The sequence below is a fragment of the Diabrotica virgifera genome, chromosome 3 (genome assembly GCF_917563875.1).
Source record: "Diabrotica virgifera virgifera chromosome 3, PGI_DIABVI_V3a".
Lineage (NCBI taxonomy): Eukaryota > Metazoa > Arthropoda > Insecta > Coleoptera > Chrysomelidae > Diabrotica > Diabrotica virgifera.
In genome coordinates, this window is record NC_065445.1 from 198,475,341 (window position 1) to 198,502,486 (window position 27,146).

Genomic DNA, 27,146 nt, shown 5'->3' on the forward strand with positions numbered 1-27,146 from the left:
TCTAATTTAAACAAACGAGAGGCAATTATTTCGGAAAGAACAAAGTTATTTTCATGTTAATAAACCAGATCAAATTATATTATATCTGCTTATCTCGTATATAGATCTCGTATATATATCTCGTATGATAGATCTGTATAAACACTAGGTAGTTGTAGTTTAACGATCATTTCTGTAATTAGGAACTGGTCTGGTCCCACAGATTGTATGTGTAGATGTACGTGGGCATTGTTCGATGATTTATGTGTTAGAGCCAAAAATATTAATATTAGATTTCACCATATGGCAACACCAAACCAACAAAATAATTGATATTGATTGGTATTATTTTAGTTTCAATTGTCCGAATCGTACTTTTTGCAGATAAATTCGAGTAAGTTCTTAATCAGTGATTAATATAATAGGCAAGGCAGTGAAGCAGTAAAAAACCCAAAAATTACCAAATTTTTGCAGTTGAATGCATCTCAATGAAACTTGTTGCATTCAATTTGTAAGAGCCTTAGGCAACTTAGTTAATAGGCCAGGACATTTAGCACTAAAAACACCGGAATAAATAGATTTTTAAATACAGCATCTACAGACTTGCATTGTGTTCAGGATGATGTCAGGAAAAAAGTATACAATAGAAAAATGGGTGAAAATGCATAAGTACATTTTAAAATGCATAAATGCATCCAAAAGTTTATAAAATTGTCTAAATATTAAAGGCCAGATTTTGTTACTCGGGGGGTTTTTTGGGGCCGCTGAACATGACCACCCCATCAGAAACGACCCCCAGAGCACCTGGTGCCCAGGGTCGCTGCTAAGACACGCTGTCTGGTGGTTCGAAGGTTATATTCTGGAGTTTGGAGAGATTTTGGACCCCAGGTGCACCGGGGGTCGGTAATGATGGCGTATTCTTGTTCAGCAACCCCAAAACCCCAGAGTAATCTGTTTGCATCGATTTAGTGCCCAAAACCTCCGAAACTCCAGATGACGTACCTTAGCAGTGAACCTGGGCACCAGGTGCTCCGGTGGCTGGTTCTGATGGCGTCAGCGACGCCAAAAAACCCCCGAGTAACAAAATCTGGTCCTTCTTCTTCTTTATCATAATCATTAATGCCCTTCAGGCGTCGGATGTTGGGTTCTACCTTTTATCCATTTCTTCCAAGCGCTTCTATTGGTGGCCAGGTTCTTCATATTGCTCATACTCATGTGTCTCTTTTCACATATATCCCGGATCTGGTCCATCCATGTCTTCCTCGGCCTTCTCTTTTTTCTTTTGTTTCCCATATTGGCTTCATGTACCTTCTTTGGAAGTCTCTTTTGCTCCATTCGTTGTATGTGTCCAAACCAGCTTAATCGCTTGTTTTCGATCTTCCTCATTATCGGTTCTTATTCCAGCTCTCTTCTTATGTTCCAGCTATCTTCATTTCTGAATCTATCAAACTTCGTAACTCCAGCTATTCTTCTCATGTATTTCATCTCGGTCGCGTTTATCATTGATTCATGTTTCTTTTGCACAATCCATGTTTCCGCCCCATAAGTCATTATCGGATTTACTATGCTGTTATATACTCTGAGTTTAGTTTTGTTGTTTATTTCTGACTTTCCAAAAATTGTATTATTTATTATTTAAAAAATAATACACGTCAATTGCTTTCTTCAGTTCATTACTTATTGCCAAGTCCGTTTTTCCATGATCTGTTATTATATTTCTCAAATATTTAAAAGTAGATACGTGTCCCATTACTTCTTCCTTACTATTATATGTATTAGTATTCCTTTCTAAAAGGAAATCTGGTCCATAATACACTTATTTTGACATGCTTATGCACATTTGGATCTGTTATGTGCACTTTAAAATAGCAACTATACATTTCCACCCATTTTTCTATTCTTGACTTTTTCTTATCATCCTGAACTTAATGCAAAAAGTTTCCTGAACATAATGCAAGTTTTTAGGTGCTGTATTTAAAAATTGATTTATTTTGTGCTAAATACCCTGGTATATAACTAAACTGATGATGATAATGAAATTAATGAAGATTGCATGAACTAAACACGGAAGTCATGACGGCAATGGTGTACAAGCATCCTGGATCCTCGTCTAGAGTTTTATGGAAATTCGATACATAATCAGCGCAAGCTGGTTATAGGTAATGAATTTTGGGAAGAACTATGACCTTGAAAATCTCACAAAGAATATAACTAAATATCTCTGTTTCTACTCAGACTCTTTAAAGTCTTTTACAATATTTTAGAATCGAAAATATTTATTATAGTTATATTATTAAGGTATTGGATTTTGACAAGAGCTCTGAATTATGCCGATATAGTACAAAAGGTTATATGAAATTTTCAAGGTCATAGCTCTTCCCAAAATCTTTTTTGGTCAGGGTTTTTGGGGTCGCTATTCACGAATATAATGCGATGGTCTCCAAGGCAACTGATACCCAGGACGGGCCTCGCCTACTGGAGTTTTGTGGAAATTCGATACAAAATCAGTGCGAAACTCATTACGCGGAGGTTTTGGGCTGAATATGAATATTACATCGGCGATGCTCTCCGAGGCACCTGGTATCTAGAAAGAGTCTCGTATACTGGAGTTTTGGGAAAATTAAATACAAAATCAGTTAAAAGTGGTTACACGGAGGTTTTGAAACACTAATATCATGTCAGTGATGATCCCTGGGACACGTGGTGCCAAGGACCCCCCAGTATTGTATCAAATTTTCATCAAATTCCAGGAGACGATTTCCTTTCTGGGTACCAGGTGCCTCAGAGATGATTGCCATGAGCCTTGAAAATCGTCATATTTCGTTCTTTTTTCAGTTTTAAATTATTTATAACTCGAAAACGATCAACTTAAGAGAAAAAATACTAAATACCTTTTTTGTTTAGAATGATCCCAGAATTCTGAAATAATACCTGCCCGGGTCGAAATTTTTTTTCAAATTTATAAAAAATAGTAATTTTTTAATTAGTAATTAATTATAGTCACATTTTCTTATTTGTCAATAACAAAACTAGATCGGACACCCGATGTTCCAATTAGATCCAATGAGTTTTATCCATTAAACAGATCGGCCCCAATCTAACTTACATCGGATCCTTTACTAAAAGTGCTTATTGAAAATGGTGAAGATAGCCGAAACGTTTAAGGAATAATAAAGTGTTTTATTTATAACAGGCAGCCAAATCAAAGAATTAAACAAGTTTATATTTAAAAATTCACGTCTCATGTTATAGGTCTGGATCCCGCATAAGAAGAAAAAGTTGATTAGTAGCAAGCTGAAAATTTGTTAATAGCTTAACGATGTCTAGTCGGACAAACTTTGATATATGGGAACACTGGAACAGGGGAAGTTGTAATGGTGGAAAAGGTTAAATAATTGGAACGTCAGATTACGAAAACGTCAGATGTATTTTGTCGGACAGAACTTCCAATTGATTTGTTGCCCTTTCATTAAACTCTCATGCAAAAATCAGACTGGTGTGTATCACCAACTGGGCATTTTAATGAGTGGAACACGAAGAACATGTCAAATGACAGAAATCATGTTGGTTAGTAATAGCAGTCTGATTTTTGCATGAGAGTATAATGAAAGGGTAACAAATCAATTGGAAGTTCTGTCGGACAAAATACATCTGACGCTTTCGTAGTCTGACGTTCCAAATTTTTAACATGTTCCACAATTAAAACTTCCCCTGATCCAGTGTTCCAATATATCAAAGTTTGTCCGACTAGACACCCTTAAGCTATTAACAAATTTTCAGCTTGCTATTAATCAACTTTTTTTCATACGCGGGATCCAGACCTATATGAGAAAACGTCAAAAAATGCCAAGGACCATCCCATTCTTATCAATTTACGCTGAGATTAATCTTTCTATCTTTAAAATTCAACATAATACTCATCAATCTAACCACAAAGATAACTGGACAAGAAAATTCACCAGAACTGAGATCATTTTGGGTTTTCTGACGTAATGTTCTTTTATGAGGTTATTACTCTGATAAGATATCAAATATTTATAAATAACAGATATGTAGATAGTGTAAATAAATAATAATACTAAATACTTACATGGAGTGTCATCTTCAACGGCCTTGGGGGCGAAGAGGGACTTAAAATGGGGTTTGCAGTAGAGCGTGCCCTCATGGCTCGCGTATGTTTCAACGCTGAAACAAAATAAAAATTATTGAAAATTGAAAATTATCATTGTAATTTGCAACGTACTATACACTATTACTACCTTAGGACTTAATTAATTCTCATGGTTTCTTAGGGCATATCTTGGGATATTTGATGTGATATTTAATTACTTAGTCCAGAGAAATAAGGTTTTTCTCGTGACACATCCCCCTTCAGGCCGAAACCAAATTTTTTGAGTAGTATGGACATCTATATTAATTTTAACTATTTAGAATGGGAAATAAGCCACAATATTATTAAAAAATAATATAACATCAATCTTATATTAAAAATAGAGAATTTGATAGATCTCAAATATGTCAACACGCATGGGATAATGAACATAGAGTTCAGTGGAGAGATTCAAGTATAGTCCTGAAAGAAACAGATAGTAAAAAGAGAAAAATCAAAGAAGCGGCTCTAATTATGCTAAACGAAACCAATTGTGTCGCAAATTCCTCGGTGGAATTCAGTAGGATGTGGATACCCATACTGAAAGAGGAAGTCAATAGAAAGAAAATACCACAATTAGTAAGTCAATAGTCGAGTTAGTACATAATTTATATTTTAGTATTACTTATATACCCATGTATTATTGATATTATTTATAATTTAAACAAAATTATAGTAAAGTCAGAATTTGGTATTAATTTTGAGAGTAAATTAAATGTAAGACCAAATACTTACGATGTCGGGATAGTATCACGAGGTTTTTCCTGGTTTTCCCTCGTGATTTACTATGAGATCTCTAACGCGAGAATTTTAATGTCACCGTTGCATGTGGTTGTCTTTTTAAAGACAGATCACATGCTATGATTTTTTTTGTGACGGATATTCTTGAGTTGGGGTTGATTTCATGTAATCGAATGAACTATCTTTCAGTAAAGTCGTCCCAGGAACGCAACTCATAAATATTGGCAATATCATTTTAAAGTCTTCTACTTTAAAATGTATCATATGTATCTGAATTGCCGATATAAATGAGTCAAATTAAATAAATTATTAGAAGAATTTTTTTACTAAGCAACAACATTTTTGTTTATATTAATAGTATTTTGTATTCTGACAACGGCACCCGATTTGGGCGTCGAAACGATAATAAAAATCATTTTTTAATAATATTGTGGCTTATTTCCCATTCTAAATAGTTAAAATTGTAAAAATGCCACAAGAAAATAGCTTCAGAACAACATCTATATTAATAACCTTTATGTTTCCAGCAGCACATTGTACACACAAGGCAAGATCTAATACATATAATTGATTCTCAACGCGTGTTATTTGAAATGATCCAAAATTGCTATTTCCAAAGAAAAAACCTTCGAAGGTTAGAATGGTGGTGGTTCCCGCCATCTCAATATGAAGTTCCGTGAAAGACCTACACGGCACTCAAAACATGGCTTCAAAACTTGTTGATCTGTTTACTTTTTCAACAAAAATACACTCTATATAAAAATGTTATATACACTCCTGGCCAAAAAAATCGGGAAACCTTAAAAATTGGTCATTTTTGATGTCTCGAATCTCCTAAATCTGTTGTCCGATTTTAGTGAATTTTTAATTTGTTATAGCCTTATTTTCTAAGAATATCCATATTATCCATGTAATAATAGTGTTGCTGAACAGGTAAATGCCATTGTATACCGGGTTTAACAAAAATACTGTGTTTTTTCCTGAAAGTTCGTAACACCCTGTGGAATATTCTAGCATTTAAAAAATATTGCAATTAAAACCCAATTGTAGCCTTAGCCTTTCTTAACATTCTGCTTTTTGAATCATTCACTTATGTTGGATAATGAAAAAGTTAGGTACTTTGACAACTAGCCATGTTCTTCATCAATACAGGGTGTTTCTAAATAGGTGCGCCAAACTTTAAGGGGTAATTCTGCATGAAAAAATAATGACCGGTTGATTTATAAACATATGTCTGCAAATGCTTCCTTTCCGAGATACATTATGTTGAATTTTTTCTTACACACTGACGATTTATTTATTGCTCTAAAATCGGTTGAGATATGCAAATGAAATTTGGTGGGTTTTAAGAGGTAGATATTGCGCATTCTTTGACATACAATTATGTATTTCATATTCACCATTGGCGTGCATACGGGTCATATTACCCGGTCATATTACCTGTGTGCACGCCAATGGTGAAGATAAAATTTTTAGTTGTATGTCAAAAAATGTGAAATAATAATAATAATAGTCTCCCGTTTTATACCGCTCACGTGGCTTTGGGAGTATAGCAGGGTAGTCTGCTATATCTAGGGCCTACGGTATACAAGGAAGGTAACAGGGCCAGTGCTACGCTTCAACCGCCTATTATTACCCCTGGTTTTACCTAAGGTACTCATTTTATTCAGGCTGAGTCGACCTCTTAAAAGTGAAATAACTACCTCTTAAAACCTACCAAAGTTCATTTGCACATCTCAACCTATTTTAGAGTAATAAATAAATCGTCAGATTGTAAGAAAAAATTCAACATCCCGTATCTCGGAAACGAAGCATTTGCGGACATATGTTTATAAATCAAACTGTCATTATTTTTTCATGCAGAATTAACCCTTAAAGTTTGTCGCACTTATTTAGAAACACCCTGTATTGATGAAGAACATGGTTAGTTGTCAAAGTACCTAACTTTTGCATTATCCAACATAAGTGAATGAGTCAAAAAGCGGAATATTAAGAAAGGCTAAGGCTACAATTGAGTTTTAATTTCAGTATTTTTTAAATGTTAGAATATTTCACAGGGTGTTACGAACTTTCAGAAAAAAACACAGTATTATTGTTACACCCGGTATACAATGACATTTACCTGTTCAGCAACACTATTACTACACCAATATTCTTAGAGAATAAGGCTATAACATATTAAAAAAAAATCACTAAAATCGGGCAACAGGTTTAGGAAATTCGAGACATCAAAAATGACCCATTTTTAAGGTGTCCCGATTTTTGTGGCCAGGAGTGTAGATTAAATATTTTATTAAAATTAAAAATAAAAACTCAATATAAATTCTGGGAGCCTAGAAATCGAAAATAATTACATGTATTAAAGAAGTTTTTATAAAGTAATAACACCATTTTGACATAACTTAGATATAGATTCCCAACATTTTTTTGTTAGCCTTGGAACACCCTGTATTCTAAGTAATTTTGCTTCCAGAAACATAAAATATAACCTACCAAAGTTTTTCAAATCATTAACTTAACGATATGGGATAGATATTGGACGAATGTAATAAAAATTGCTTACTGGCAGAAAAACTTTTCATGAATGATTTCCGGAAGGCTGATAATCCAACAAAAGAGATTTCGAGAAAGTAATGAATCGAGTTGATCGTAATGGGACTGTTGCTTAGGAAAAAAGGAAAATCAAAAACCAGAAAATAAACTGAATGTGTTGTTTATAGTCACAGGAAAATCAAATTTCAATTATTTATTATACAGTACATTATAAGAGAAAAGAAATTCAGCCACAGAAGTTTATATAAATACTTAAAAATGCATTAGCCTAATAAAATAATAAAAAAATCAAAATGTAATTCCGTACAAGTTGGAACAAATTTTATATCAAAATATAGGTGAAGTCAAAAGATATTTTCAAAAAATTATCCAAATCATATAAGGGGATCATTGTTTAAATAATTAAAAAGGGGTCATTTTTGCACAATATTTACTATTTTTAACTGCTGAGGTAATTTACATTTCAATGAAGGCCTTTAGGATTTTTTTCTGCAAAGTTAAAGGATAAATATTTCACCTATTTATTTAAATAATTATATATAAAATTTAAAAATCAAATTTGCAAAAAATTATTTTCTGCTTTTTAAATAGGCACTACGAATTATTTTATTTAATAGGGAAGATTGCGCTATGTTACCAGTATTAAGAAAAACAAAATTGGTTAAAAAGTATTTAATAATTTATGAGATATTTAATTTGTTTATTAAATATTTTCAATTGCAAAAACGCGGTTGTTACCAAAAGAATATAAATCTGTGTGAGGTCTGATTACTTTAATTTTTATGTATATTTTCGATAAATATATTGATAAATTCAATTTTTAATTTAACTCCTAATTCCTAACTAACAATTTTTATTCTTCAAGACCACTAACTGTTAGGATAAATGATCACCAATCATACATTAAAACAGAGATTTTAACAGATCCCAGAGGTGCAAACATGCCCGAGGTAATAAAAGATGAAAATGAAGAAATCTGTGTAGTTAACACGTCAATACAATATAGCAGAGTCTGGTTACTAGTAATAAATAATAATAAACTAGACAAGCAAAGAAAGATCAAAATTTGATATTAATCCGAGGGTACAATAACACCTCTCATAATTTCCCTCAAAATATCGCTAATGCCTATAAGATCGCGGTAAATTAAGTCAACACTGGGTGTTGTTACCACCCAGTACCTATTTATAAACGTTTACAGGTTAAGCAATTGAAGCCCTTGGGACCAGTAGGGGACATTCCACAAAAGATTATTTTGGAGAAAACACCATTTTAACCTTATTTTCAGATCCTGAAATCCTTTTTTTACATTTTTTTCGGAAGTACGGTCCACAATCGTTTGGAAATATGTTATTAAATATACAATTAAAGTAACACAAATGTTTATTTAACGGTTTTTGAGTTTTTGAACATTTTTTGAAAAAATATGGGGCTTATCCCCTTTTGTATACAAAAAAAAATTATATTCTAAAAAATGAACTGTAGTCTTTGTCATCTTCGCTTTTATTTAAAAATGGATTTTGGTCACTTTGTTTCAAAATCAAACTCATCAAAGTCTATTTTCCGTTTACATGCACCGGAATGTTCCAATGTTGATTACCACTGTGGCTTGTCTCCTTCTGTTGCAATATAAAGTAATGGTGACACAACGGGACTTACTACAGCGGCGCCATCTATGAGAAAAAAGCTGAAATTTTCTGTTTGGGGCATTAATATGGTCTTAGAGTGTGCGACTTCTACTTTAACCCATTTTTGGCAAAATTGTGGCTTGTCCCCTTCTGGCCCCAAGGTCTTCAATTTATAATTTTTATTTTAAAGGTTATTTGAACACTCTGGATTTTAAATCGAAGCGTCAAAACAAATGTAAAATGTAATTCTGATTCCAATCAATTGTAACCAAAAAAGGTGAAACAGTACATAACAAAGAAAGCAGATTGTAATTACATTAGTATTCGAGAGGAATATTAGTAATGTACTAGTGGAAGAAAAGATAAAAAAATAGCCACAAGAAATACGACTGACTGTGATAGTATTTGAGTAAGATCAATATAGTAACGACAATAGTGTCCAAAATAGCAAACGGAGAAATCTCTAAAGCTTTACATAAAAATTCACAAGCACAGGGTCACTACAAGAAGAGATTAAATGTAAATGTGATCTAGCAAAAGTTGCCACAGCAAAAATGACCAAAATATGGAAGGACTGTCATATTTCAGGAGCGTTAAAGGTGAGGTTGATCAACTGCTTATTATTCCCAATACTGACCTACGGATGTGAATCTTGAATTCTGAGACAATCGGAAATAAGAAAGATAGACGCCACTGAAATGTTCTGTTGGAGACGAATGTTACGAATTCCTTGGACCGACCGTAGGGCAAGTAATTCAATTTTAAGAGAGCTAAAAGTTGCCAACGGCTCTCCAGTAAAGTCCATCTCCAACAATTAAAATACTCTGGACATGTTATGAGAGCAAACACAGAAAACATGGAAAGACTCATTGAACAAGGAAAGGTGGAAGACCGAAGATCACGAGGAAGATCCTCAACAAGATGAGCCTATCAAATTACAGGAATATGCAAAAGACCTACGCACGAGTTAAAAGAAATGACCAGAGACAGAGACCTTTGTAGACGGACAATACACGACATCACGTCGACCACTACACTCCCTCCGAGGGGTGGGGGGGGTCAGGATTGTTGAAGAGAGAGACATAAAAATTAAATGCAAAATAATGTATCTCTAGAGAAGTACACACAATATTAGGGGAAAACACCAACCATATGGGGAGAAACGTGGTTAGTGATGAGCGAGACTGGTCTTGGTCTTGGTTTTGCAGCAAGACCAAGACCAAGACCGCCTTTTAGTTTGCAAGACCAAGACCAAGACCAGGTATTCAAGACTAAGACCAAGACCAAGACCGAACCATGCAAGACTACGCAAGACCAAAACCAACCTGCAAGACTCTTGCACTTTTTTGCGAAATTGGTTTTTTTATTTAACTTTATTTTTTCAGTTCAATAATATATACTGACATTGTAATAAACCTTAAACAATATCGAATTTTTAAAATACATAATATTTTGGTTATATTTTTAAGTCGTTTTGATTAAGTCAAACTTTTTGCATTTTCTCAACCTTCAAAGTGTCCAGAAGGCAAGTTTTCAAACGACGACAGTTCAAGGACAATTGAAATTACTTGTAAGACAAAAAAATGTAATTATAGATAGGGTAATCCATTAAAAAAAAATGCCATTAAAAACGGTTTTTATGTGCCAGTAGTTTTCGCTTTTTTGTCTAATAAAAATACTGACACTTATTTCAATTATTTTCGCATAATCGAGGAAAAATGTAGGTCGTTAAATTTAAAATTAATACCAAAAAATATCACAATAGATTTTGAAAAGGTGTTCACAATGCTGTGAAAGCATTGTGGCCTGAATAAAAAATAACTGGTTGTCGATTGTAATGTGTCAAGCTTGGTATCGCAAAATCCAAAACTTAGGTTCAGTTTCTGAATATAATGACAAAAATTCCGATTATTTTTTGAATTAATTTTTTACAATCAACGAAAGTTGGAAGTTGAATTATTTGTGAAAATCCCGGATGAAAAACGCGTAAAGAATTTTACTGATTTCAAAGTTGAAAACTATTTGGAAGAATCTGGGTTTTCGCCAGAAAGGGCAGTACTACAAATAGTATGTGCCTCACTTGAAATGCATGCTAATCATTTCAGTGTGTTTTAAATTCTAGTTTTTACTACCCACATCCGAATATTTTCAACTTTTTAAATGTCCATAATGGGTATTCAATCCAAAAATATGTGAAAATAAAAAGTGCGAATAACTCGTGCTACGAGAGCAATATAGTTTAGATAAAATTAAAGAACTGCAAGATAACAAATTACAGAATTAAGCGTTTATAACTCCCCATTAGGTTTAGTTATTATGTTATAGTATTAGGTCTATAAATAGGTATGGTAAATATGTATGTATTTACTAAAAAGTATGTTTTAGTTAGTTTATAAAAAAGTTAATTATATTAAACAAAGTAAAAAAATATTTGATTTTTGTGTATTTTATTCGAAATTGTTTGGTTCAAATTATTACTACCAAAAAAGCAAGACCAGCAAGACTATTGCAGCAAGACCAAGACCAAGAACAAGACCGGCTAGTGCAAGACCAAGACCAAGACTGCCTTTTAGCTGCAAGACCAAGACGAAGACCAAGCTTGCAAGAACAAGACTAAGACCAAGACTAGCCTGGTCTTGGTCTTTGGTCTTGGTCTTGTTCTTGTTTTGCTCATCACTAAACGTGGTACCCTGCAGATGTACCTCTACCATATATTGGCCCTTAACACGGGGGAGTTCGTTCAGGGGGCCCCGAAAAAAAATCGATCCTTAAAAATATGTACTCGAAATTGTCAGATTAAGATAAGTTAAGTACGATTTGAGCGGGCCGTACAGAAATGGACGAGTCAAAAAAATTCACAAAAAATGCGAATATTTCGCGAAATGAACATCAGATCGAAAAACTAAAAACTACGTGTTCAATATTTTTCAAAAATCTATCGAAAGATACCAAACATGACCCCCCACGGAGCGGGGTGGAGGGTAAATTTTAAATTTTATATACAAATCCCGCGATGTTTCGCAAAATAAACATCAGATCGAAAAACTGCAAAATACACTTATTCAATATTTTTGAAAAATCTATCGAATAGTACCAAACACGACCCCCCCCCCCGGAGGTGGTGGGGAGTTACTTTAAAATCTTAAATGGGAGCCCCCATTTTTTATTGCAGATTTGGATTCTTTGCATAAAAATAAGTAACTTTTATTCGAAACATTTTTTTCTAAATATGGATAGATGGCGCTATAATCGGAAAAAACGATTGTTGGAAATAGAAAATTAAATTAAAAAAATGGGAAGTCCCCACTAAAATGGAAAATTTTACTTAACTTTTTTTGGTTTTAGGGCCTAATAATCACAACCCAATAGGTCCCCAAAGCGCTCGAGTGACTGCACATTTAGCATACTTTGCTCCCCTACCATAACAGATTTGTTTAATATACTTATGAAGAATGAGACAAGTTAGCACTTAATAGTTAACAAGCTAAGATGATTCAACGACTTGTTCAATGATGAAATGATAATTATCCAATACTAAAAAGCGCCAAAAGTAACCTTCTGCATACAGGTGCATAAACATACATATCTATTCCACATCCCTCTTATAGTCATTAAGTTATATGGAATACAAAAGACACAAAACCAAGTAAATGTTTAAAAAGCTGCTCACCTAGTATATTCTTTATGATAAGAATAATGTTCAAATGTTGTTACACTCATTTCTAGTAATAAATTTTTCTTAACTTTTATATCCAAGTGTTTTTACAGATAAAACAAATAAATAACTGACATGATAATTTATCGTCTCCACTTTTTAAAGGAAAATAATATTTTCTATCCACCTACAGATATTTCAAGCATGATTAAACCAATTTTCAGATTAGTCATATCAGTCATGTCTATTAAAAAATTGTAATTCTTGGAAAAGCACTAAAAATCAAGTGAAAAATATAAACAGCTTATAAAATTCCCGATGTGTTATAGAAAAAATAAAAATAGTACACTTACGTTAACTGTTTACTACATTCCGTGCATCTGAAACAGTTTTTGTGCCAAACTGCTTTTTCAGCTTTGATTTGTTCCATTTGAAAGACTTGCTTCGCGCAAGCCTTGCAGTTTGTCATGTCGATTTGTGTACCCTGAAACAACAAATGACGGTTTAGTTTAAATAGATAAACCCTTTTAGGTTCGAAATATCAACAATGTTTAACTAAAACTGCAGTACAAAGGTTCTGAAACTACTTCATTGTGAAAAGTCTAATTTAAATAGTATTCTAGTCCAAGAGGCAGCCCTGAAAAATCTCTTTGAATTTACTAAAGCTAGATTTTTCACAGTTGATTACTGTGATTGTGTAGAGAAACATACTGCGGTCGGTCAAGCGAAACGTAAAACAGGGGTTACTGAGAGAGTATCAAAGTTGCTTTCCTACGAAGGTAAATACAGTGGAACCTCGAACTCGGATTAATCGGGACCGCGGCCAATCCGGGTTATCGAAAATCCGGGTTAGCCGGAGAATATGGTAAAAATTAATAAATAACCTCCATTATAATTACAAAAACATGAAACACATATGCACAGTACACATCTAAATTACGTATAGTTGTATAGAGTGTAGAGTTTTGTTCATTTCTTGGTAAAAAACGCAGTCATACTGTAGAGATGTACCGACACCATAATATGGTATCATAATATCATATTATGATGCTGCAATAAATTTATTTTAAAGATTCGCCTCTATCAATCCTACCTAATGTTTCTAGTTTCTTTTCCATTGTCAGTACAACATTTTTACGTTTTGTTACCATTACGTAGACAAAAATCACGCAAACACAATCTGAAGCACGATTACAGAACGGAAGTGATTGATTAATACGACTGTACTACACACAATACGGTCACAAGGAACAATGTTGTTATTTAAGAACAGACTAAGACCATTGTTTTAAAAAAGAATTTTTAAATAGTCACCTCTATTTTAAACAATGCTAAGACAGTTTGACATAAATAAAGGAAAAGGAATACAGACAGGTGCCTGTTCTTTCCGATAAGCCGAGACGGTCGCTCTGCCTGCCGCCGTGTGCATGAATCATTTTTACTATTGTATATGTAGTTCAAATTACACAAATACACATTATCTCTCAAATATTATTTTGCCTACATACATTTTTATTTGATAAAATTGTTAAATTGTTTATTTGTTAAATTTTTGTCTGATGAAAATCGGTCCGGGTTAGCCGGACTTCCGGGTTATCGGGGGCCGACTTATCGGGGTTCCACTGTAAATTCATTTACTAAGGCTGAAAATCAGTACACACATTCTAAATTAAATTAAAATAAAAGTTATTATAGTCGGTCAGCTGTATGACGGGACAGAGCCGGTCGGTTGGCCCCAGTGAATGTACAAGGTTATTCACTATATTTTGACCCCTTGTAAACTGCTTTATTTACAGAATTAGAAAAAAAATAAAATACAAAAGTTATTCGATTTTTAGATTATGATTTTTTGACATATATATCGTACTAGTGACGTCATCCATTTAGGCGTGATGACGTAATCGACTATTTTTCAAATGGGAATAGGGGTCGAGTGCTAGCTCATTTGAAAGGTTATTCCGAAAAAATATTTTTCGGATGATAATAGGACATTTTTTAAAATATTGCGCGCCGCACCGGCAAAAAGACCGGTTGGACACGCATAATTAATAATTAAAAATATACGGTTTAAATTGAAGTTAGACCCAACCACTCTTCGGAATCTTGAAAAGGAATGTTTAAACTTTAATCCAAGTTATTGGCACCCTTAAAAATACTAATTTAAATATGAGTTTTTAAGTCTCGAAAATGCCATTTTCGCATTTTTTAGATTTTAAATCGCCTATAACTCGAAAACTGTCAATTTCTAGGAAAAATCACAAGATACCTTTCTTATTTAGAATGACCCAAAAAACCTAAAAATATATTTTTTGGAGCAATAAAAGGTGATCTTATGTATTTCTTTAAAAAAATTGTTTAAACAATTTCTGCCCAAAAATTCCGTCCGACACCCTTCAGATTTGTTTAAAGGGGACATTTTTGAATATGAAATCGCAGAGAAACCAAATTAGAAATGAGACGGGAGCGGTCTCACCACATGGACGTGATGAGATACAAACATAGTCATGTTTTGACGTTTATTTGTGTCAGCCGAAATGAATTGTTAATTTTTAGGTTAATGCCACTTAATGCTAACAAACATATTGCCATCGAGAGAGCGCAGTTGCCACAATTATCTCAATGTATATTCCCTATGTTTAGCTGAACTATTTACGTACTGTATCATAAACTGGACATACAGTCGGAAAAATGAAAGAATAGGGCTTTTCATCGATTGTCATTTGTTTCGAGCTTCTGTCATATGTTGTACAATCTGTGTTTAATATTAATATACACGGATTATACGACATGTGACAGAAGCTCGAAACAAATAAGTGTGAATGAAAAGCCCTATACGCTGTGAGCTCGTACGTAGAGGGGATATTTACAAATTCGCGAACGCCAGTAGTGACAAGTTTGTAAACGTTTACTGGAAATTTGACATAAATGTCAAAGTGATTAATTTAAAATTAAAATTAAAAACATTAATTATAAACAATATTAGTTGGTCAAAGCTGTGGTATATATTTTTACCTTAAATATACTTACGTTTTAAATACTGAATTTAAGTTTTTTTAATGTTCCGTAATATCTAATTATAAATAATCTATTATAATCTTAGCGCCATCTACACGATTATTGTCAAAGTATCCGAAGTAAGAAATTGATATTTTATCAATAGAACGTCAAAATGATTAGAAAAATCTTAAAAAAATCGATTACAATTTAATTACTTTTTTGCGTTGTAAATATTAAGCGATAACAATTAAATAATAAATTTAAAAATTACCGGTAAAAGTTGAATTAGTAACCGCTACGAGCGACACCAGCGAAGCTCAGAGCGTACACTCTGAGCTTCGCTGGTGTCGCTCCTAGCGGTTACTAATTCAACTTTTACCGGTAATTTTAAAATTTATTATTTAATTGTTATTGCTTAATATTTACAACGCAAAAAAGTAATTAAATTGTAATCGATTTTTTTAAGATTTTTCTAATCATTTTGACGTTCTATTGATAAAATATCAATTTCTTACTTCGGATACTTTGACAATAATCGTGTAGATGGCGCTAAGATTATAATAGATTATTTATGATTAGATATTACGGAACATTAAAAAAACTTAAATTCAGTATTTAAAACGTAAATATATTTAAGGTAAAAATATATACCACAGCTTTGACCAACTAATATTGTTTATAATTAATGTTTTTAATTTTAATTTTAAATGAATCACTTTGACATTTATGTCAAATTTCCAGTAAACGTTTACAAACTTGTCACTACTGGCGTTCGCGAATTTGTAAATATCCCCTCTACGTACGAGCTCACAGCGTATACCCATGAACGATCACATCAATCACTTATTTTGTAGTTGCTATTTTTTTTCTATACTATACTATACGCTGTGAGCTTCGCTGGTGTCGCTCCTGGCGGATTACTAATCAACTTTCACTGGTAATTTTTAAATTTATTATTTAATTGTTATCGCTTAATATTTACAACGCAAAAAAGTAATTAAATTATAATCGATTTTTTTAAGATTTTGCTAATCATTTTGACGTTCTATTGATAAAATATGAATTTCTTACTTCGGATACTTTCACAATTATCGTATAGATGGCGGTAAGATTAATATATTAATTTATAATTAGATATTACGGAACATTAAAAAAACTTAAATTCAGTATTTAAAACGTATTGTATATTTAAGGTAAAAATATATAACACAGCTTTGACAAACTAATACTTTTTATAATTAATGTTTTTAATTTTAATTTTAAATTAATCACTTTGACATTTATGTCAAATTTCCAGTAATCGTTTACAGACTTGTCACTACTAGCGCTCGAGAATTTGTAAATATCCCTTCTACGTACGAGCTCACAGCGTATACTACCTCCGTAACTTTGGAACCGTTCATTTTAGAAGGATTATGCATAGGGCCTTTTTTATTTCAAATTTAATGTAGAACATATTTTGTATAGAAGGTTGTTCATGCTAAACCGCAAGGTTTTAGAAATATTGACGAAAATCTTAAAAAACTACGAATTAACCGATTTCTCCCCCCCTCCCCCCCCAAACCAGACGCTCAAAATGGTGTGACTTTTTTCTGAACATTATGTGGACCATATAGAACAATTTGGTGTTGGAGGATAACTTTCACTTTGGATGTCTGGGTTTGGATCTAGTTATACCATACTATTTATAGAAAAAGACAGCAAATACAAAATAAGTGATTGATGTGATCGCTTTTTCATTTTTCCGACTGTATACATCAATGATACACAATTTGGACTTTGCAAAGTCCTAGGAAAGCGTGAAGATGTTTTTTCACTTAATATAATATACATAAAACGGTGCCTGGATGGCAATCAAGATGTATATGCGTATTTTATTGACTTTAATATAGCATTCGATAAAGTACCACATGAACAGTTAATGAATGTCCTGAAATCAAAGACTATGACTATGAGCTCAGGATCATATCGAATTTATACTATAAGCACCGAGCAAAAATAGGTGTTAACGAACAGCTTTCAGAGGAAATTAGACGTGGGGGTGAAACAGGAATGCGTTTTAATGCCTACTCGGCAGAGTTCCTAAAAAAAGCTCTCGAAGGTGAAACAGCTGGAAACCCGTGTTGAGCTGCCCCCCCCCCCCCACTTGCAAAAATCAAAAAACAAATAGCTCTGATTTATGAGCTATTTATGAGCTTTCATATTCCGCAAACTAAAAATTTTGAGCTCGTTCCACTGAGCAGAAATTTAATACTTTAGTGGGGGGCTGACTCAGCCCCCCCACTACTTAAAAATAGGAATATTGAATCGATTTTTGCGGCAGAATTACGAGCTATTTATGAGCTCTTGAAATTATATAGTTTCGATTTTTGAGCTCTTCCCCTTCACCCCCAAACAACCCTTTAATTGATTTAACTTAAGAGAAAAATGCTGAGAAAACTTAAAATATATCGTATTGCGGATATAATTCCTATAGCTTATATACTCTAAGAATAAACTATTAAATCACGTGCATTTCGATTATTGAGCTACAACCCCTTCGCAAGAAAACCACCCTATCTTCCCGGCTTAAGAGAAAGTTGTACTTAAAATGCATTAAATTAATTATTTGGCGACTACATATCATTTAATAATTTATAAGCTTCCAAATTACGCGCATCTAGATCAGTAAATTGCAATTTATTTTGTATAGTGCAGTCACTGAAGGTAAAAATCAACGATTACCTTCAATTTCGGTGAACCTTCATCGATTTTCACGAAAATTGGTCAGTGGTTAGAGGATACCTCAAGAAACAAAGGTGACATGGTACCACCTTGCGCCTTTACCCTGAGGGTGGATACCGCCCCTTCTCGGGGGTGAAAATTATTTATAAAAAATAACTGCACAAATCAATAAAAGAACAAATTAAAAGCAAAATTTATTATATAAAGTTATTAAAATAAGTCAATACTTTTTAAGTTATTAAAGATCAAAGATTTTAATTATTCGTGAAAAATGCATTTTTTGAAGCGGTTTTTCGTAAATCACTGAAAAACTGTAAGTTTTTACAAAAAAGTTAATAGTAGTTTAATTCGTATAGCTTATATTCTAAGAATAAACTCTTAAATCACGCGCCTTTCGATTATAGAGCTACAACCCCTTCGCAAGAAAACCATCCCATATTCCCGGCTTAAGAGAGAGTTGTACTTAAAATAATTTAAATTAATTATTTGGCGACTATTACTATTTAATAATTTATGAGCTCGCAAAATATACGCATTTCAATTATTGAATTGCCATTTCCTTTCTATAGTATATATAATAATAATAATAATAATATAGAGTTTATTTGTAGCAACTAATACATAATAAATAAACCCAGTTTCTCACTGAAGTTGTCAGTCAAAATAGACTACAACTTGTGCGTGAGGGTTAAATTTTGATTAAGCGTATTAAATAACATTAATTTATCTTATAGGTTAACAAAAAACGGAATCAAATATAGTCTTTTTAGATCATCTAACTTCAATTATTGGGCTCCTCTTCTCACCTAATTCAGTTACTGTTAAATTTTGTTTATGGGACCTCCGAAAATCTCTCATAATATTCAAGAAAGGATTGCAAAAAATTTCTGATGGGATTCTTCTGATGAACTTCGTTTTCTGTAAGAATTATAATTACTTTTTGAAGGTGTTTTATCCATTTTTACCATAATTTTCACAATTTAAACATTTGTAAGTGACATTTGTAATAAATCAATTTTGACATTATTGTGTTTAGTGCAGTCACTGAAGGTAAAAATCAATTATGACCTTCGATTTCGGTAAATCTCCATTCATTTTCACGAATTGACAATAACAACTTGCGGTTTTAGCCTGGGGTATATGTCACCCCTTCTCGGGGGTGAAAATTACTTTATTAAAAATAACCCCACAAATCGAGAGAGGGACAAATTGTAAGCAAAATTTGTTATATAATGGTTATTAATAAATCAATACTTTTTGAGTTATTAAAGATCAAATATTTTAATTTTTGTGAAAGAAAATGCATGCTTTAAAGCGATTTTTCATAAATAACTCAAAAACTGTAAGTTTTTACAAAAAAGTTTTCATCACTAAAATTGAAGCTAATAAAAAATATAATAAATTGCTTACTTGAAAAACCTCTTAATGTTAATTTAAAGTAAGTTATTGGTAATTAAATGTATATTTTTTACTGCGACTGTTCAAATCTAAGGATTCAACCTTAAATAACAGGAAAGAGATGCATTTTATAACACTTAGGTACTAAATACTTGTCAAAGTACTTATAAATACCTATCAAAAATGAGCTCCAGAAAAAGTTGATAGCATCAAAATCCGCTCACCAATTTTCGTGAAAATGAATGGAGATTTACCGAAATTGAAGGTCATAGTTGATTTTTACCTTCAGTGACTGCACTATAGAAAGAAACTGGCAATTCAATAATTGAGATGCGTATATTTTGCGAGCTCATAAATTATTAAACGATATCTAGTCGCCAAATAATTAATTTAAATTATTTTAAGTACAACTCTCTCTTAAGCCGGGAATATGGGATGGTTTTCTTGCGAAGGGGTTGTAGCTCAATAATCGAAAGGCGCGTGATTTAAGAGTTTATTCTTAGAATATAAGCTATACGAATTAAACTACTATTAACTTTTTTGTAAAAACTTACAGTTTTTCAGTGATTTACGAAAAACCGCTTCAAAACATGCATTTTTCACGAATAATTAAAATTTTTTATCTTTAATAACTTAAAAAGTATTGACTTATTTTAATAACTTTATATAATACATTTTGCTTATAATTTGTTCTTTTTTAGTTATATTGCAGTTATTTTTTATAAAATAATTTTCACCCCCGAGAAGGGGCGGTATCCACCCTCAGGGTAAAGGCGCAAGGTGGTACCATGTCACCTTTTGTTTCTTGAGGTATCCTCTAACCACTGACCAATTTTCGTGAAAATCGATGAAGGTTCACCGAAATTGAAGGTAATCGTTGATTTTTACCTTCAGTGACTGCACTATACAAAATAAATTGCAATTTACTGATCTAAATGCGCGTAATTTGGAAGCTTATAAATTATTAAATGATATGTAGTCGCCAAATAATTAATTTAATGCATTTTAAGTACAACTTTCTCTTAAGCCGGGAAGATAGGGTGGTTTTCTTGCGAAGGGGTTGTAGCTCAATAATCGAAATGCACGTGATTTAATAGTTTATTCTTAGAGTATATAAGCTATAGGAATTATATCCGCAATACGATATATTTTAAGTTTTCTCAGCATTTTTCTCTTAAGTTCTAAAGTTATCCTAGTTAAGTACTAAAGTATTAAATTCCTGCTCAGTGGAACGAGCTCAAAATTTTTAGTTTGTGGAATATGAAAGCTCATAAATAGCTCATAAATCAGGGCTATTTGTTTTTTAATTTTTGCAAGTGGGGGGGCCAGCTCAACACGGGTCAGCTGGAATAAAGGGAAATGGAGTTAATATTCAGGAACTCCATTTTCCATGGTGAGAAGATCAACACGTAGGTACTATTTCATTACGCAGACGTTGCAATAATAATATTATCTACTGACAACTTAAAATATTTGGCGAATAAGATTTGGACAAAATATCATAATGTAATCAGAAGTACGGATAACACGAAAAATACATGTGGATTAGTAAAGACAACAATAATAATTAACAGTATCAGTAACGGCTATACTCTATAGCGATAAAAAAATAGATCAAGTACATGTCTGTAAACCTGTATTGCCCCAGTTCCCAATATATTTTTTCACAACTATAGCAGTTAGTGCTAGGTTTGTTCTAGTTTGTTCAGTAATTTTGAAGTTTGTTCTAAAAAATAAGAGTTATTGAAAAAAAAATATGTGGCATTTTAACTTTACATAAACTTGTACGGCCCACTCGAAAACAAAAAACTTTCAGGAATATTCAAACAGATAGCCACTTAGTGCTAGGTTTGTTCTACCTCCAGGTGAAAGCGAGTAATTAGTTTCCCATAAACAAAAAAGTTATTCAACATACAATGTGGCGCTCCAATTTTACGTAAAGCTGTACTGCCCCATATAGAATCCAAACGATTAGAGAAAATCTGAATAAACCACAAGTTAGTGCTAGGTTTGTTCTAGGACGAGCAAATTTTTCAGAATGACATAATTTTATGCAGTAATAAGAGTCGTCCCTGAATCTAAAGGTGTTTCATTAATGTTACAGCGGAGTGTATTTTATTACTTTGTCGAAGCGTGAACACTTAACTTACAAGTAATACGAAAAATAAACACCTTACAAGTAATACGAAAAACGAATTTGAAATGTGAATTACAGACGCACTAACAATATGATGAATTGCCATATTTCCAAAGTTACGAATATTTGGAAAGAAGCGTTTGGAAGAATGGGAAAGATAACAAAGTAGAAATACCAATAAACCAAAGAAAACTAAGAAAATGAACAAAATTTTAAACCGAAAAAATTAAAAATGAAACATTTAGCTGTCTGATGTTCTCAAGATAGCATCTGACGTTATCGAAACGTCCTAAAATTCTATTTAAAGGCACAAATTTTATTGTTTTTTTTTATAGGGGAGTGCATATAGATTTTCACTTCGGAAAAAATCAAACAAGATGGAACTTTTTGTAATTTCATTAAGAAATGTTTAATAAACAACATATCAAAAAATTCTACTCGAGAAGTGGGTGCTTCATTTTTTATTAAACAAATGAACTGCGAAATTAGATGTTTTTTTAAATAACTCCGAACATATAAATTTTAGAAAAAAACTGACTTGACCGTTGCAGAATTCAGAAAATTTTACAAAAAACACCTTATATAAAGATTTTTCTAAAATTAAATCAGTAGCTTCTATAATTTTTATTTTTAACGCTAAAGTCACCCTTCTCACAAACATTGGTGCACTGTAAACTAGCGTACGGCGAAGTGCACGGTTGAGTTATTTTAATGTAATTCTTTAACTAATCGATCAAATGAAATTTTACAAATTGGAGATGAAATAAGAATAATTAGACTATCTTATGGTTATAATAAAAATAAATAAAATGTATGGGTATAAATACAGTGTGGGCTGAAAGTGAGACTTTTCAAACATCTTACTAAACAATGTTTTATTCAAAAAAAATCTCAAAAATTTAATTCAAATGATACGACGTCTCAAAAAATGTAATTTTTGAAAATTTCATAGTTTTACAGAATTAACACCACTTTAAGACGGTATTACTCAAGTTTGAACAGATCTATTACAGTTTTGTAGGTGTTTTTTTAATATTAGGATGTAGTCTTTAAAATGCACTAAATTGTTTTACTTTAGAAATGAAATAAACTATTTCTTTTTAAGAAAATTAAGAAAGATAATAAAAATGTAATACAAAAACCGAAAAATACCAGCTAAAAAGATGTTTATACAAACTGATCAAAACTTTTGTCTGTAAAACTTACCTAAAATACATTTTATAATAAGCTTCAACAATAATAAATGTTTAACAAAAATTTTTTTTTTAGTTCTTATACAGTATGTCTGCGTAACTTGGAACCTATTAATAACGTTTTTATTATCAGTTTTACGAAAAAAAAGTTATTCTTTATAAAATACTCTGCATCGTATATAATCTAAGATTCAACCATCAAATATAAAATTTGATTAATTTTATACGAGGTATGTCAAAAAATATGAATTTCACTCAAGAGTAAAGTACCTTTACAATTCACAATATCGAAAATTCTTATTAAGAAAAGTTGTTTGGAATTAAAACATATGTTTCAGTATTCAATTACATTCTTCTAATTAAAATATTGTGAATAATAAAGGCACTTAACTCTTAAGAAAAATTCATATTATTTACATACCTCGTATAAAACTGAAAAAGTTTGATATCTGATGGTTGTATTTTAGATTCTAGACCAGGTAGAGCATTTTATGAAGAATAACTTTTTTTCGTAAAATTGATAATAAAAAAGTTTTCCATGTGGTATCTAGCTATGCAAACATACTGTACAAGAGCTTCTGTATAAGAATTTTCAAATTGCAATGCCATATTCGGATTCAGCATAACCAAAAACAAAATAGAAACATATTTGATCAAAGTGAAATGATGAATTCAACGATATTTTTAAAATTATTTATACACAACAATTGTTATTGTTGAGACGACAACATCGTGAGATGTTTAAACAATTAATAAACAATTAGCGGCCAAATCTGCGAGTAGAAGTTTTTACTTTAACATGTATATAAACTAGCACAAAAGGTTTTAGAAAAATATAAGCTTTTTTGAATTTTCCGAAACAATGCATGTTTTCGATCTAATTGCACTCTCCTATTAATGACAGGATCAAAGTACTACGCCATTGTTGATATAAAACGTAAATATTTTATTAATATTTCAGAAAGAACAAAATCACTTCACTCATTAACAGAAAACATCTTTTTAAGACGGAAAAAATCAACATCTGATATTGAATACTCGTATAAACCGGTTCATGAGGTTTAATTGGTATCCCTAAGGAGTAAGAACGCTAATGAATATCCTATATTATCTCCTGGGGCTTCAGTTATGTCATATAAGCGTTATGGTATACCTCGCGGATGAGAATACTTATTAATTACATCTTGGTCCAGCTATTTACAATCTTCCCGAACAACACGTTGCAGTTTCTGAATTTCTTTCAGGACGTTTTCATAAAGCTTTTAAAGAGTTTTTTCTACAACCGTATTAAAAATGCAATTTTTAGCACTCCATACGAGCGTTAAAAATGCTACTTTAAGGCACTAGTGCTTTAAAATATTTTTAAGGCGCTGCAGTTCGTATTGACCGTATAGACAATTTTGATGTAATGTCAAAAAAATATAAAAATGGAATGTCAGTCAAGTTCAAGTAAAAGTTTTTGTAGATATTGTCCTGTAATTACGTTTGTAGAAAAAATATTGTATGATATGCGTGTTAAAAAGTACATTTTTAAGGCACTCATGTGAATTGCAGAACTCGCTATCGCTCATTCTGCAAACTTTCACATGCGTGCCTTAAACGTGTACTTTTAACACTTATATCATAAATAACTATTATCATTTCACCATAAGTATTATTCAGATTACATAATGGCCAAATTACCGTAATTATATTATATTCTTTATTCAACAGTTATTATTGTCGTCACGAACGTAATGTCACTTCCTAATAGATTTCGCAAATGAAATAAAAATTATGAATTATGCAAAAACATAATAAGAATGTTAAAAACGGAGAACTGATTATAAACTTGTGCGCGAATAACGAATTTAGAATAAACAAAGCATTCTTTGACCACAAAGATCAACACAAATATACATTCAATAACATCCGTGGACAAAGATATAAGATAAATTATGTTGTAACCAGCAGGGATATACGTCCATCAAAAATAATCAACGTGAGATGCCTCAACTCAGCAGATTTAGATAGAAACTATAGCCTAGTATTATGTAAAATAGGAATATGAATAAATACTTTACACCCAAAAGATCGGCACCAACACAAACAAAAATCAGAGTGGAACGATTACATACGGAATCCACGGAATACTTATACAGAAAAAGAAGATTGTTGAGACTAAAACATTAGAATAAGATAACATCCGGGAAAACTGAGAACAACTCAAAGCAAGAGCGAATCCAGAGAGGGGGCCATGCCCCCCTCCGAGAATTTAAAAAAATAAAAGTTTAAATATTTGCAGTTCAAATATTTTTAATTTTAAACACACACTTATATATGCACAAAACAGGGGATACATATTATGTCTTCTGAACTATAATTGAACAAAAGCAGTAACGGAAGCTTCAAGAGTGACATAAGTAGGTTTTTTTGTAAATAAAAATGTTGATGATTTTACAAAGTGCCATTTGTTAAAACGACTTTGGCAGCCATCAATTGTATCAATTTCAATATTCTGTACACACAAAGAATAAAAAAGAAATTAGGCGTTACTTGGGTCACAAGCACTTAGAACAAAGGAGTTGGTTGGTACTTTCGCACATTAAAAAAGGGATTGTTTTGCAAGTATGTATTGCGTTTTATTTTTCTAATAAAAAATATGGTTACATACAATAAAGGGATGACTGCCCAAAGCCTTGTCACGAAACCTTTAACATCTTTTGCAAAACTCATGGGCAAAGACGGAGCCATACAAAACCATGAAGTTATCGCAACCCGCAAAAGTCAGATAATGACCAGATAGACCAGATATTAACCAGATAGGTATTTAAATATTTATTCTTCTTGATATGATGTCCTTCTGTTTCTGAAAGAAGATGCTGGACCTAGCAATGAGGGAATTGTTAAGGTTTAAAATAGCATCAGGGAATAAGACTCTTAAACAACACATATCCACAGCATCCTCCCGAGCAACATACGTTAGTGGCACCAATCAAAGTCAATTGATAACATGTTGTGGTTGTGGTGAACAAGTGATTGAACAAATAATGAATCAGGTTCAAAGTGCAAATTTTTACCCTATCATATTTGACGAAACGACCGACGTATCCCACGTGGAACAGCTTTTTCTAAATTTGAGATACATAATATGTAGGAAAAAGGAAAGATTACCCATGAGCGATCATATTAAACACATCTTTTCTATATTTTCTATGCAGAAAATAATGAACTAGTACCAGTACTATAAGAAGAGCTTATATAAGTAAATATTATACATGTACAGTAGACCGTCGATAATCCGAACCCTGGTAATCCAAACGTTCCCTAATCGGAACGCAAAACATTATAAAATTTTTTGGATTTAATATGACAATATGGGCAAAATATGACCGCGGATTTTTGTTTTGTTTATGCAGAAATACATACAATATATTTGCTTATTATGCAGGTGTTTTATTCCTCGTAAAATACATGTACATATGTACTATGTTTATGAGCTTTGTATGCTTTTTGAACATATGTTCGATAATCCGAACAATTTGATAATCCGAACTGCCCCTGTACCAATTAATTCGGATTATCGACGCTCTACTGTACTTGCGTTGGCCAATTTTTTTTGTGACACGGTGACAGACAAATACAGCTTGTTTTATATGTTCGTTCATGGGTTTTCTTTCATTTTTCCCACTGTACACAATAACAACATTCGTGAAAACTTTGTCAAGTTCATTGACGATTATAAGAAGATAAAAATAATTAGTGAAAATCAAGAATGAGGGGAAGAACAAGACCTGACAGGAGAAGCATTGGGATAAATAGTATTAAACTTGTTGAAAGAACTGCACTTGGATCCGAAAAAATGTGTAGGAATCGGTACTGACTTTAATAATACTTTAAAAACGATAAGTTTTGAATGCCTTTATGGCACTCAATAGTGTGTAAAAAGTGCCTTAAAACTCACCATTGTAACCCAAATTTTTAAAAATTACCCCCAGACCGACCCCCGGTC

General features: G+C 32.2%; 1 protein-coding gene across 11 annotated transcripts in view; it reads right to left on the reverse strand.

Annotated features, from left to right (window-relative positions):
* LOC114338004 (F-actin-monooxygenase MICAL3) overlaps nt 1-27,146 on the reverse strand; it is a 688,439-nt gene that overhangs the window by 160,468 nt on the left and 500,825 nt on the right. For all 11 annotated transcript variants that reach the window (XM_050647134.1, XM_050647137.1, XM_050647132.1 and 8 more), the window contains 2 exons: nt 13,060-13,190; nt 4,070-4,164 (listed from right to left, as the gene is read on the reverse strand). In XM_050647134.1, coding sequence (XP_050503091.1) covers nt 4,070-4,164; nt 13,060-13,190 — 226 coding nt within the window. The remainder of the gene's footprint in view (nt 1-4,069; nt 4,165-13,059; nt 13,191-27,146) is intronic.